Source organism: Passer montanus, unplaced genomic scaffold, assembly GCF_014805655.1.
Source record: "Passer montanus isolate IOZ18808 unplaced genomic scaffold, ASM1480565v1 scaffold75, whole genome shotgun sequence".
NCBI lineage: Eukaryota > Metazoa > Chordata > Aves > Passeriformes > Passeridae > Passer > Passer montanus.
Window position 1 is genome coordinate 601,272 of NW_024372702.1, and position 14,501 is coordinate 615,772.

At 37.8% G+C, this 14,501-nt stretch overlaps 1 protein-coding gene across 20 annotated transcripts in view; it reads left to right on the forward strand.

Annotated features, from left to right (window-relative positions):
- The window catches only part of LOC120512569 (intraflagellar transport associated protein), a 38,896-nt gene extending 27,709 nt beyond the window's left edge, over positions 1 to 11,187 (forward strand). For 17 of the 20 annotated variants that reach the window (XM_039731004.1, XM_039731006.1, XM_039730997.1 and 14 more), the window contains 3 exons: positions 3,912 to 4,042; positions 9,873 to 9,959; positions 10,548 to 11,187. In XM_039731004.1, the coding sequence (XP_039586938.1) occupies positions 3,912 to 4,042; positions 9,873 to 9,959; positions 10,548 to 10,709 (380 nt within the window). In that variant the 3' untranslated portion in view covers positions 10,710 to 11,187. The remainder of the gene's footprint in view (positions 1 to 3,911; positions 4,043 to 9,872; positions 9,960 to 10,547) is intronic. The other 3 variants (XM_039730991.1, XM_039730996.1, XM_039730994.1) reach the window with 2 other exon arrangements.
- The last annotated feature ends 3,314 nt before the right edge of the window (positions 11,188 to 14,501 follow it).

Consider the following 14,501-nt stretch of genomic DNA (forward strand, 5'->3'; position numbering starts at 1 on the left):
CCCAGAGATTTGGCCAATATGCAAATTCATTGTAGCTGCTTTTGTTTGACAGCACTGGGCTGAAAGCCTGAAACAGGGACAATGCTTTGCATTGTGGGACTTTAGCACCGTAAACCATGATTGGCAAAGTAAAATTGCTGCCCTAAACCCCAGCTTTAATGCACCATGTAGAGACAGCATGGGCATGGTCTACTGTAATCACTCTTTCTCCCTGAATTTAATCTCTAACTGTAAGGAGCTTAAGGCAACAATGGAGATGATCAGGCTTTCTCCAGGGATGGATGGATGCTGCCTAGTGCCTATGTTTTGGCAACAGGACTTTCCAGGACTGCTTACAGATTTCTTGCTGCAGGGCTTGAGGGATAACTTGGTAATAACAGGTGATATTTGAATAAAGTACCAAATAGGTTAAAGAATGTCTGGAGATCTTGTGTGTGCAAGAGAAATGCAAGAGAAATACAAGAGAAAATTAAAACGGGACTAATTAAATGTGTGGGTGAGGCTTCATAGGCAAGGATATAAATGTCTCATCCTAATCCAGTTTGGAGCACTGAAGTGCTGCAAACTTGTCTTTTCAAAGTCCCAGTTGTCTGTAACCTTGCAGAGGCTGAGGAGAACCTGATTGACTCAGTTACTTTGAAGCTGAGGCCAAGCATAATTATTGATTATTTAAATAATTTTTTGGCAAATTATATCAACATCTGTTACTTTTCATAATCTGTGCCTCGCCATTTATATTTTAGCCTATCATTATATCCATAAAAAGCATGTTGAGAAAGAGGATTCAGAGTTAAATGAGGTGGATTTTTTAAAGTATGGGGCTCCCCCCCAGCTGGTGAATCCCTTTCTTGTTTTTCTTCTCCAGTCTCTGCAATCCATTTAACACTGCCTTGAGATGATTTCACACTAGGCAGCTCTTTGGGACTAACAGCCTGAAGCATGAGAATTAGAGCAGACTGCAAAATTTAGCTTTTAAGCTTTTTTTGTTATCACTCTCTTCTCAACTCCCCATCAACAGCATTTTTGTGAAATGTAGTGTCTGAAAGTGGTAAAACCTGTGTCAGTGTATATATAGCTGTCAGTGTATATATAGCTGGGCATCATTTGGCTACAGTAAAGTTATAGACAAAACTTTGAACTTCTTTCACTCTTGAAAGTTAAAAACAGAATGGTGCCAGTAGATTATTTTTTTCTGTACTCACAATTGATGTCTATGGTACACAATAAGCAAAAAACTCCCAACTCGGCAGTGCTGACAGATTTAGTGATCACTTTCTGGGATGTGGTAGGGAGGGACTAAAGAGTATTGTTCACTTTCCAAATATGGTGTTATTAAAGTATGCTGGACTTCAGTAAAATTGTCAGCCATATCATCCAGGGAGTTGATTCTTCATAATATGAGAGGTGCATTTCAAAATGTCTTCTCAGTTTGTTTTTTTTTGTACCACTGCCTGTTCAGTTATCTCTATATATGGTGCCGTTGGCAGTATCCAAGGCTTTCCTGTTGCTAATTAATCACCTCCACAGAGAACATAATTAGCAGCTTAATTAGGATCATCATCCAGTAGTGCTGTAGCAGCAGCTTAAACAAGCTGTGAGGTACTGGCTAGAACTTACAATGGCCTGGAGTTCCTTTGGGTGCTCCCGCTGAGAAGGACGACTGTCAAAACTCTCTAATTTTTTCTCTCTGAAGGGGTTTCTTTATTAAACATTATCAGGGAAAGCAGCATTTACCAATTAGACTTTCATATGTTGTCACACAGCCAGGATAGAGAGAGACAAAGCTCATTTCTGGCATGTCTGCTGGCAAACAAAGGTTGATTACATTCTTACAGGGTGATTGAAGGGAATTTGAAACATTGTTTGCATTACTAACAAGCCTTAAAAAGTGGAATTGACATTCTGAGTATGACAAGCACTTCTTTCTAAAAGCAAAAATAAATTTCCTTCTGTTGTCCTAATTCTTAAGAGTTATCTTTCTGAGCCATTGCCAGGTTGTTGCATAACAACAGTGCTTCCTCCTCATCTTCTCCCTGCAGATTGGTCTGTTGAGGGGGAGAAGCTCTTAGAGCAGAAATAATCAGTGTTTCTGTCAGTAGGTGATAGAAACCTCTTGATGTCCAGGCTTCCCTTACTTTAATAAGGGTGTAGATCTAGGTTGCAAGTTTGAAACAATAGTGGAAGATGCCATTGTCTTTAAATGAGTATTCACATCTTCCTTCTGTCCTATAAATACTTTTGACCCAAATGATGAAAAAAGCAGCTGCAGAGCATGTGTAGACATAGCCTAGATACCTGTGGACTGTGCTGTCCTTTTCAGAAAGTTTTCTCATATAACTGGTGCAGAATCAGAACAGATGCTATGCCGAGAACAAGGACTGAAAGCACTTACATGGCTGGAGATAGACATAAGCAACCAAGAGAATAGGGATGAAAACAAACCCACTTATCACAAAACAAGAGACAAAAATCCAGAAATTAAATACCCAAGGGAATGAATTCAAATCTTTTTAAAAGAACATTCTACTTTGCAATTTGAAGCCCTGCTGGCTTTTCAAATAGTACACTATTCCCAGAAGAAAACTAAATGAAGAATTTGATCATGGATTTTTTATGGAGACCTACCTAGGAAATCTTTATTTTCAAATGCAGGTTCACAGGGGAATGAGAGGTCTGTAACTCCACTACTGTGGTAAAATTGTGCAGATATAGAGATGAGTAGACACTTCATCCATTTCACCCTGGATCTATGTACTCTCTTGTTGCTTCCATTAAGTAAAATTTAAGCAGCGCTTTGAAAATTTATTCTGAGATTACAAGATAAATGTAAATGTAGTATAAAACTGTAAAGAAACTTGTGTATCAGCTGAAAAAAATAGTAGCTAGATTTACATAATCCTTTCACTAAATTGCAAGACATATGGTCCCCTTAAGTTCTTTCATAAAAACATTACTGAGACATGATGGACACATCTGTGCTGTGGCAGAGCTGAGATTGATTCATGTTAGAAGATATTTCTAAACCTAAGGCATATCCTTCTGATCTGTCACAGAATGCAAACCCACTGGTCCCAGTATGAATGTTTTGCTGAAGTTTGTAAAAGAAAAGTGATTCAGAAAAGCTGTTCATTTGTGAACTGTGGAGCAAATCCTGCCTGTATGGAAAGGTTACATGTCACTCCACCCCAGATAAGGGGAAGTCCTCTCAAGTACCTCATTTTGGACAGCTCAGGGAGAAACAGACATCTATGAAATACCCTTAGACAAGAGAGTCATCTGGCACTGCAGTGGGGAGTATTAGTAGTTCTACCAGGTATCTTAATGTTCTGTGAGAGTCATACTAAGCATCCATGAAATACCCTTAGACAAGAGAGTCATTTGGCACTGCAGGGGGAATATTAGTAGTTCTACCAGGTATCTTAATGTTCTGTGAGAGTCATACTAAGATGCTTTGCAATGATTCTTTATGCCCAATGTACAGGTGGTGAAGCTCTAGCTAAAGAGAATAAATGACCCTGCTCAGGTCATCAGTGGCAGGCAAGGTTTTATAACTTCTACTGCAGATGTCTCTGCTGAGGACCTTCCATCTTTGTTCTGAAAGAAAGGAATGTAATTCCAGGTGCTGTCTGAGTTTAAGAGCATCTGCATCCAGATTTTAACTCACCACCCTTAAGAAAGAAGGGCTATGTGTCTGTTTTCAGACAAGTTTGATTTTTCCTTAGCTCAGTATTACTGCCTAGATTTTAGCTCAGGACTGCATGGTTCTGTTTTAATGATAGCTTATGCAACAATAACTACATCATATTCTGGCTAACAAGCTACTGCCCATGTCTGAGCACTACAGGATTTTAGCAGGATTTTGCTAATTTATGCATCAAGTGGAAGGTTAATGTTGACTCTTTTTTATTCAGCAGGGTCGTTAGTTCTTCCAGGAGAGGTGGAAGAGACAGTATCTTGCTGTACACCCTTCTTTGATAAGCCTATCCAGCCGAAGTTCAGAGCCTGGTCAGTTCCACAGCCATCAGACAGCAAAGCCCAAGAGGTATGAGGTCAGATGTATTAATTCAAACTTTGGGTGTTTGGGGTATTTTTATTTTTCCTGTTGGCTTCTACTGTTATTTCCACAAGAACAGAGGGATATAGATGTAGTATGTGAAACTGCTGTGAGTTAACAAGTTATATTATTAATTTTTAAATGAATAATGAATTCTTAAATATGTTAAGAATTGAAATAAACACTCTATTTTATATGGCACACTGCTGCTATATAATCTTACTCTTTCAAAATGTGCACTTCAATACTTCAAGTGGTATGTGGGCTTTTTAATATTTAATTTGTGTAACTCACAGAATATTCAAGTAAGCCTCTACCCTTTAAGCCTTTTAGCTACCCTTGCTTATGTAGAATGATGGACCATTTAATTTTCCAGTGATCTCATGATCTTATGGCATACTCATTGGCTTAATATAGGAGCCATTTTTTGCAGCAGGGAGGTAGTGAATGATCCCTTTAACATGACACTTAAAAGAACAAAAAAAAGATTTTAGAATATATTGTGGTCAGAATTAAAATCTGGTCCCTTATAAATGAGTAGTAGCAAGATGCTGCTGAGAAACTGCATTGTCAGGGTCTGGTGTGGAGAGGTTTGCTTTATGGTCTCTGAGCCTTTTAAAAAGACACAGTCAGTGCAGACTTTAATTTAGAATTGCTGTCTTCCTTCAGAAATTCAGTTCTTCTCAAACTGCAACAGAAGGTGTGGATTGCTCACAGGCTTATTTTAAGTCATTAAGCTTCCTATCCAAATAGTCAGCATGAGCATTAACTTTCGGGGTGTTTCTATTGCAGAGAATTCCTCATTGCTCTTTTCCCCTGCCTGATCATTGCAATAGAAGCTGAAGTTAGCTTCCAGCTAAAGTGGGCCAGTTTTGATAGTTTCATATGCTTATTGATGTTCCCGTGAGGCTTAAATCAAGTTTATAAATGACGCGTGACCAATGAAGGTTTGGTGTTATATCACTGCATATGGTGCCTCCTTTCCTGGGCTCAGTTGTGTTTAGTTCCTTGCAATAAACTCTTTACTATAAGGAGCAAGTCTACTTTGGGAAAAAGTAGATGTTCTAAAATGACCTTTCAAGCTTTAATACCTACCATTCTTTGAATAAAAATACTCACTCTTTTCCCTAAGGATTGACATAATTCAAGGTTTTGCCTTTAGATATATCCATTGGACACAAAATAACACCCAAAAAACTAGAATGAGGCTTTACAGCTTTCTCATTTCATAACTTCTGTAGAGAAGAAGGAAGGTTGTAGCAGCCTGCAGTGTTCATAAAGGACTGCATATGATTCTTTAAACTATAGTTCATGAAAAATAGATAAAGATCCGACTGCATGCAAAATTCATTTCCATTTGAGGGAAATTTGGGTTATGAAAGAAACTGAGTATTATTACATTGGCTATGAGTTGCTGCATTTTTCAAGAAGAAAGACAATTTCCACAACCATTTTGTTGGTGCCAGGCTACTTAAAATGAAGGCAGCCTTTCCCCTAAATTATAAACATATTTTTGCCTTCATTTAGATAATATAACTGGGGCCTGATTTTTAGAACTGTCAAGACTGAACAGGTCCATTTTAAAGTCCCTCAGTGCTTCAAATTGTCATTGCCTTGAAAATTAAGTCTTGCATTGCTTATGGCAGGACTAGTTTAGAAAGAGAAAAAGATTTTCCCTGAAGACATCTCTGCTTTAAAATGAGACTGTTCTCTGTCCATCAAAACAAATCTGTTAGGGAAGGGCAACATAATGTTGCTGCCTAATTGGTTTTCTTAGAGAATGGAAGACCATTCTGTATGAAAAATAGAAGGATGAGAAATGTCTATGCTATGGAAACACTTGTGAGGCACTTCAGGGTAAATTATGTATCTCTCAACATATTGCTAGGGAAAGTTTAATAAAAGAATCTCTGCTAAGACCCAGTTTATAACTTGGATAATTGTTAAAGAACAACTTGACTCCCTGAAAATCTTTTTCTGTCAGAAGGTGTTAGGTAGTGGCTTAGTGAATGACACAGCAAATTATTTGTATTATCCACCAGTGTTGCTTCATCTTTCTTTCCTCCCTTTAGACATAAATGTATTTCAGAATTTCAATATCCACAGTGGAGCATACCTGACCTCCCACAGGCCGCTGCAAATTGAACCAGCATTCATTCTATCTTTGAAGTACATTATCACAGAACATTTCCCTCCCCTACCCAGAAATTTATTTTCTCCTTTAATACTACTTAATATATTTTTTCGTGTAGGATAGCGTAGTATTTTTATGTCTTAATTCCTGCTTGCTTGTGTCTTTTTTCCTTCTCGGCATACACCAGTGCAGTTGCATTGTTTTCATCCACTTGCTACAATCATGCATTCAAAGTGGGGTTCATCTCAGCTAACTTCAGATTTAAATGTAGTTTTAGTTCTTCAGTCACCAAGAGGCAGAAATAAGCAACTCCAGAAAGTGATTAATCCTGCTTGCTGACAGCATTTGTTGTAAAATGTAATAAATACACAAGCTTGGGCTAGGCTGTTTTTGGCTAATTGACTGCCTTAGTCTAGAAACCTAATTTTTGTGTGGCTGGGATTAGGAAAGAAGAAATCTGCCCTTCAATTCTCCTTTATTTGTCTGTAGTTTGAGCATTCAAAAAAGTACTTAGCATGTCTGTCATTTTATCTTAATCTCTGGTATGGCAGCATTTATCCCCTAAAATACAACTTCCACTGAGTTCCTTTGGTTAAAGTTTTACTGCTCAGCCTCAGCTGAGGTTTGTTTCTGCTACGTGCTATGCATAAATGCAACAGGAACATGGAGAACTTAAAGACAGGATTGACCAAGTCAAAGAAGATGGAAGAGTTATATCTTCTCAGAGGCCAGTAAAGACACAGAGATTGAATGACTTGTCCAGAATGATGAAGCAGAAGTGGAAAATTGGCCAAGATTTATTGACTTCTAGTCCAGTGCCCCAAGCTCAAGCAAGCTTTTTTTCTCCCAGGTACTCCAGGATATACTAAGCTTATATGAGATCATAGCCTATATGCCTTCCTTCCACTTCTTTTTTTATTTATTTATTGTTAGTGAACTGGTAAGTTTTCCCTTGAGCATGCAATGAAATCACTGGTGAGCGTACGTGCAAGCTTTACATAATTTGAACAAGTGAATCATAGAGTGCCATAATCACATAGTAATACAAGTTTTAGAAGGACAGAGACAAGTTGTTCAGCTAAGTTTAACTCCTCACAGATTAATAAAATAACTGAGTTGCCAGTCATTAATAGACTTCTGAAAATGTCAACTTCAGGGTATTTTATTTACAATATTACTTGGTAAAACAACATCTAGCAAAATATTTCAGTTGTTAATATGAATATTACATTATTTCCCTCCTTTAATTTGGACATACAGGAACTGTAAATGAAAGTGATTTTTTTCTTCAGAGAGTAAATCACAGAAGCAATCTTAAGCAAACTGGCAGTTTTCTAATAGAGCAGGATTCTATTCCCAGAGAGCTCTCAAAAAGATTTCAATTAGATGTTAAATTAGACACCTGAAATTCACATATTTCTCTCAGCTCCTTAGGCAAAAATAACAAGATAATAACTTGATCAGCTCAGAGAATTCAGTGTTCTATCGTAAAATGTCTTCCTTTTGACATAGAACAAAATTGCAGTTTGCAGTATATAAGTTTTAGATTGCTTGTCTTCGTGGAAGTTTGAAGTCAATGGCTTCTTGGAAGAAGAAAAAAAGGAATCCCTAATGCTTTGAGTATTCATTTGAGAGATGAAGCACACTGATAAGTATGCAGTGTGAATAAACTTTTCAAATGTGCAATGAGTGGGTAACCGAGAAATTGTTAACAGAGTGAAGTTGGGTTTGTTTTATTTTGGCATCTTATTTCAGTTAGCATTGTGGGGTCAAGTTTTGTAAACAAAAGTTTTTCCAGTATTTTGCTGTGTCTGCATAAAATGTTCCTGGAGTGATATGAAGGCCAAGACAAGGTCAGAGTGGATGTGTGTATACTTTCTGTAACTCTGTTGGCAGAGGAAAATAGATTTGCTTTTGTAAAATCCCTATAAAGGCTTACTGTAGTTTGAACTCTTCTTAGCTCAGTTACCTTAGATGTGTGCCATGGATTAACCCTGGGCAGACACCAAGTGCCACAGCCACTCACTTGCTTTCCACCAGCAGGAGTGGGAGAGAACTGGGTAAACTGGAAAATTCATGTGTTGAAATAAAGACATTTTAATAGGGAAAGTAAAAGCCCACACACAACCAAAGCAAACCGAGGAGTTAAATCATTGCTTCCTACAGGTGAGCAGGTACTCAGCCACCTCCAGGAGAGCAGGGCCCCGCCACACGTGACAGTCACTCGGGAAGACAAAGGACAGCACTCCAAACTCCCCTTTTCTCCTTCTTCCTCCCACTTTATGCACTGATGATTCCACACACGTGTGGTGTGGAATATCCCTTTGGTCAGTTGGGGTCACCTGTCCCAGCTGTGTCTCCTCCCCTGCAGCCCCAGCTCCCTCACCACTGTGGCTGTACAAGAAACCAAAAAGGCTTTGGCTCTGTGTGAGCCCTGCTCAGCAATAACAAAAACATCTCTGTATTATCAACCCTGTGTTCAGCACAAATCCAAAACACAGCCCCATACCAGCCACTGTGAAGGAAATTAACTCTGCTCCAGCCAAAACGAGCACAATGTTGTGAAAAATATTGTTACAACCAAAATAACTGAAAAATACTCATGCCTTGCATTGTATTTTAGAAGAGTGCATTGGATTTCTGCAAGTGAAAGACAGGTAGTAGAGCCCTGGTTGCTGCTACCATTTGTCACACAGTTGCTGACAAGGAATTCTGCAAGGCTCTGCCTGTGGAAAAGATGGAAATGAACATGAATATGCTGAGGAGGTCAAGGAGTTGGCTTTATCTCTAATGGAAATGAGAGTTTATGTGTGGCTTTATCTCCTGTTAACATCTTTCAAGTGGGTTATTTATAAAAGTTAATGATGGCTTATATGAAGTAGTCTGTGGATATAAGCAAGATAATCTTTGTGTGCAGAATAAATAGTTTTTTCTAGACCAAGTGTATCTACGAAGTTTTTCCCATTTATAAATGCCCATGGTCTACTCATCTGCATGCAGAATTATTTGGTAACTCCAGCATGTAAGCCAGATCCCTAGAAAACTGAGAAATATAGATGATTAATAGAATTATATAACCCCAGAAAAAATATTTCCTGATTATTCATGCAAATTACAGTTTATTAATAAAGGATGTAGATACTACCCAGATGCTCTCTGCAATGTCTATCAAGGTCACCAGAGAGGAGTCCAGTTACCAATTCTCTGGCTTACCAGTTGGCATTAACTGTGTCAATGCTTCTTCTTACCAAAATGTCTCATCAAATTGTGCAGGATTGTGCCTTCTAAACTGAGCAGTGATCATAGGATGCTGAGTGTTCTTCCTGCTTTTCAGCAAGTACATGTATTCTTAATTTCATATACATCAGTAGTCATGGGATTCATTGAGGACTTGTCAAAAGCTTGAAAAAATAAGCATGTGTTTAAACATTTTGCTGATTTGGTGCTGAAGTACTTAAATCTTTGAAACACATTTATAGACAATTTATATTAACTTCTCAAGGGATAGGGAGCATTCCTACACAGTTTTAATATTGAAGATGTGTCTCCTGTGTTACTCTGGAATTCATTTTATGTAACTGCTTACCATTTCTTACCATAAACCTTTCTTGTCATGGCCCCCTGCAGTTTCTTATCAGCATGGAGCCTGCCATAGTTATTTGTTTTCATTGTTTTATTTTACAGGCAGAGTGTTTATTCGAAGATACTTCAACCAGAAGCAATGCAGAAATGCAATACAGTATGTCAACAAAGCACATACTGGCAAATGCAGTAAGATTCTTATGTTCATTATGCAAGAAATGCAAACTAGCTAATTCCATGTCTCTGAGATGGTGAAAAAATTATTGGAGTCTGAAAATTGATTATGTGTAATTTTGCTCATTGCAGGCCTTTCCTTCCCTGAAACTGTGTTCTGGGAAGCATGTTGCATTAGTGTCAGATGCATGTATGCTGCAGCTTTATGTAATACTAACCCAAATTTTGACAACATGGAATTTGTCTTTGAAATTTAACATAGCTGCATATAACATGTCCATATCCCCACAGCCTTGCTGCTACAAGTGGCAGGAATATAATAGATGTGTGCAAGGGAGGTTTTTAGATTCCTTGCCTTGAGCAAAATTAGTTAATGATATTCATTCAGATACAGTACAGTACAAATGGGGCACATTAAATGGCTTAAATTAGGTCAAATTGAATAATTGAATTTATTCTTTTACTTAAAAAGAGCTTAATCAGCTGAGAGTGTTAGAGTCAGAAAAATAGTTTAATTAAATATTAATTAGAAGTTTATATTTTGAGCTTCCTTATTATCACTCGCAGCGATATTATTTATGTATCTGTTTTTCCTCATTACAGCTACTGGGCGATGATGTTCAACCTTTCTCACTTGATGAAGAATTTGATTATGACAATGTGGCACTGACCCCCAAGTTCTCTGAAGCTGAGCTGAAGTCCATTATAGAGTTGTCTGAAGAGAAAATGGGTACAGATGTCAAATCAGCACGAGCTGAAGACTGAGTCAAAGGTGTTCTGTGCAGGGCTGTTGGAATGACCTTTTTATGGGGTGAATGTAGCTCCTCGTTGTACCCTTATTTAGTGTTCTTTTCTGCGTGGCCAGTAAATGGCATCCCTGAGATTTGTCATTTATTCTGTCAAGGTGCCTTGGATCCTGTACTGGCTCAGGGTAGGTGTGCTGAGTGACTTCTCCATAGGTGCAAAACAAGCTGGTGGATTTCAGAATAGCATCGTGGCTACTCTTGCTTACATCTGGTACTGACTTGGTTCCTGAGTAGTACAAAGCTGGTCCTAAAGCTGCCTTTTACCTCGTTCTTTCAGTAATGTAATTAAGAACTTTTTAACAGCTGACAAATCAGTCTATGAACTCTTTAAATGTATAGAGATATATGAGTGAGTAAATCTGGGAATATGTTTTTTTTCTCTGTGTTTTGAGTTACTTGAGTTCTGCAAAAAATAAATATTCCTGTTTCCAACAAACTTTTTGTGTTGATCAAAATTGACGTGGTACAACTCCTAAAATTAAAACAGTAACTGCTCAAACCACCCCCCCACCTTCCACACAGAGGAGAAAATAGCAATCTCATTCATTAAAGGAATTGGCATTGAAAGGCTGTCGGATTTTAGATTTTTTCACAGGAGATGATTCCAAATAACATCTTATAGCTTACACTCTGCATCACTGAAATATGGCAAGCTGGAGTTGAGTGAAGGTCAGCTGTATGGGTGGGAGAGAAGAGTGTGCACCTCTGACACAAGGTAGTATGCACTCCTTCTCTGAAGAGATCAGAATCCTTTGTTTTCAGTAGCTGTAGAAGCTTTGCCCTTGAGGCTTGGTTTAATGTCACAAGGCTGCATTGTATTTTTTGGTCATTTTCTGGTATAACTGCATTCACTAAAGTTTGCTGACCAATATTTTGTCCTTGACACCTCTCTATTATTTCTTAAGTGGGTGGTTGGTTTTGAGGAATGGTATTTATCTTGATTAGGGGATATAATTTAAGAGTGAGATTCCAAAACAAACAAACAAACAAAAAAACCCACCCAAAAAGCAAACAAAAAAAACCCCCAAAAAACCAAAAACCCCAAAAAAACCCACCAGAAAAGAAAGAGCTCTCACAGATGATATTTAATGAGACTGATACAAAATTGCAAGTATGTTGTATAGAAAAACTGGTTGGTACAGGACCTTGCTGGTAGAAGGTAATGAGAATTTTTTTTTACACCTACACTCAAAAAAATGCCTGTGCTGTAGTTAAAATGTTTTTTAAAATGTAATTGGCTGTGTAGCAGATTCTGCTAGGTTTTCTGAAACTTTTTTTTAATGTGAATTTATTTTAATTCAATACAGTGTTTTGTTGTACCCAAGGTATTTTAAATTAAATGGTTTAGATGCAGCTGGAGTTTTCCACTGCAACCTTAAAGTTAAACATTTCTGAACAGATCTGATTATTAATTCATCTTCTTCTGAAGGATACAGATAATGTGTATAAATCAGAAGGATAACAAGTAAGTTCTGGAAGAGCTCCATAGAAAATCTGGGAGAAAGAAACGGAGAAGTGCTGTATAATGATAGCAAGGTCAGCCTTTGAAAGCCTCAACAGAAAAATAAGGGAGACAACCTCATTAACATACATATGTATAGCAAAGATAAAGTAAGGAACCTTCTGTCTGAGAGACCTCTCTGTACAGGGTTTGCTATCCTGCAAAGAATCAGCCATAAAGGTGAACATTTGTGGCTTTGTGGAGTGAATTAGGTGCTTCTTGTTGGTGGTTTTCTAGAAAGGCATGAGTTAGAAACTAGAGATCAGTCCTGTGGGAATCCTATTGCTTGTAGGCTCGATGAGAAAACTTGTTGAGGAGTTTATAATATTCTTCAGGCCACATCAGCTCTGGAATCTCTTAAGTGCCTTTTCTATTCATTTCATTATCAATTTTTCACTGTACATTAGGGATACATCCAGCCATTCAGTTCCTTCTCTCATAAGCAGATGATTCTTTCCAAATGTTCAGGGTGCCTACTATGCTCCATAAGTGTCATTCAGTATAGTCATTATATGGTTTCCTTTGATATAAAGAAACACTTTGCTGCAGAATACCCAACAAAATTGAAACTCTTTAGTGACATTCATCTTACACAGAGAAATGGGAATAATTCACTTACATTTACACCACTCATGAGTTAGATTTTTTGCTCTTTGTTAACAGGCATGAATATCACAGTGAAGATTAGGCAATATAGGCCACATTTTCTGTACATGACATTTTATTGGCCTGCCCCTGTGGTTGTTTTTGGCTTGTACCTTTCATTTGATTACCTTTCACAGAGGAGGCATATTTTCCTCTTAGCCATTACCAGGTTGTCATTTTTAAGAACATACTTTATGTGCATGTTAAATTTTATACTTGCTCATGGAGTTAGTTACCTGGAATTGTTTTAGTGTTTGTGAGGTGGCTTGAAGTCTGAATAATATATATCTTTTCCTCTTGTAGCTTGTATTCTGTTTAATATTTAATATTTTCAGCAGGGGTTGGCAATGGACATTAATCTTTTCTATTTATGGCCTTTTCTAAACATTTTTCCTGTTTTCTGAAAGAATTAAAGGCAAAACTCTCACGTGGAGCAGGAAATTTGGAGTGCTACTTGGGATTGACTTGGGGGCTGCTGCAGTAGGGAGCAGCTTTCTCCCTACCACACTGACAAGGATTTTGAACTGCACAATCTGACATTGAGTGAACCCATGGGAAGTGAAGGCTGTGTGATGCATCTCCCCAATCCCTTGGTATTAATGATTTCATTGATGTCTAAAGTGCAGCAGAGATGTGCATCCTTATCAGTCAGTCAGCTTATCTGTGTTGAACTTTTGACTGCCTTTGGTGTTGCCAGAACGATACTGAGTGTTTCTCTCCACAGTCTTGATGGATCCCCAGTTATGGGGAGAGACTATTTGTTTTAGGAACTCTTTGAGTTTTATGAGGAGTAAAATAGTTATTCCACTGGGATGGAAACTGAAGGGTTGTTTCCTTGGCTGGCTGAGGTGAAAACTTGGATATTGCTGATGTTCAGGGTTAATGTTCACTTCTCATGACTCTAAAGGGAACAGTAATTATTTCTTGAGATAATGGTTATGGAAGAATGAGATAAACACTGAAGAAATGAAAAGATATGCAGGCAAATCTGACTCAGACAGTTATGGGTATATTTCTGTTAATACCCAGAGGTATCCTGCTATATACTTGCATATGCACAATGCCACTGAAGGAAAATAATTTTAGTATGGAGAGCACCAACCAGATAATTCAGAACCTTATAAAGAAGATGGCATGGAAACAAATCCATGGTCTTATGGAAAAGACTGATCCTCTGGCCTTCATTTTCTGCTGCTGTAAACTGGCAGAACTCCACTGAGGTCATTTGTATTCATGCAGAGCAGACAGGAGTCTGGTATTTACAGTCTTAGCTGAAAGAATATGGAGCCAAATCAATTCCTGATTTAACTTCACTGAATATATAGTTATGTATATGACCCATTATCATTATGGGAAAAGATTTAAATGAAGAGCCAATGCAAATGAAATGTAGAAAACATATCTTGTAACAGTTCAAATACTAGTTTCTGTAGATGTGTGTGCTTAGAACATTGCTTTTTGCTTTAACAAAAATATCACATATATTTTCAAGTCTTGTGCAAATCATGAAACTTGTTTACATACCTAACTACTAAAGCTTCTGATCTCTGTTAACGTGGTTTTCCCCCTCTGCATATTGACAAAGATTGGAAGTGGACTTTGCTT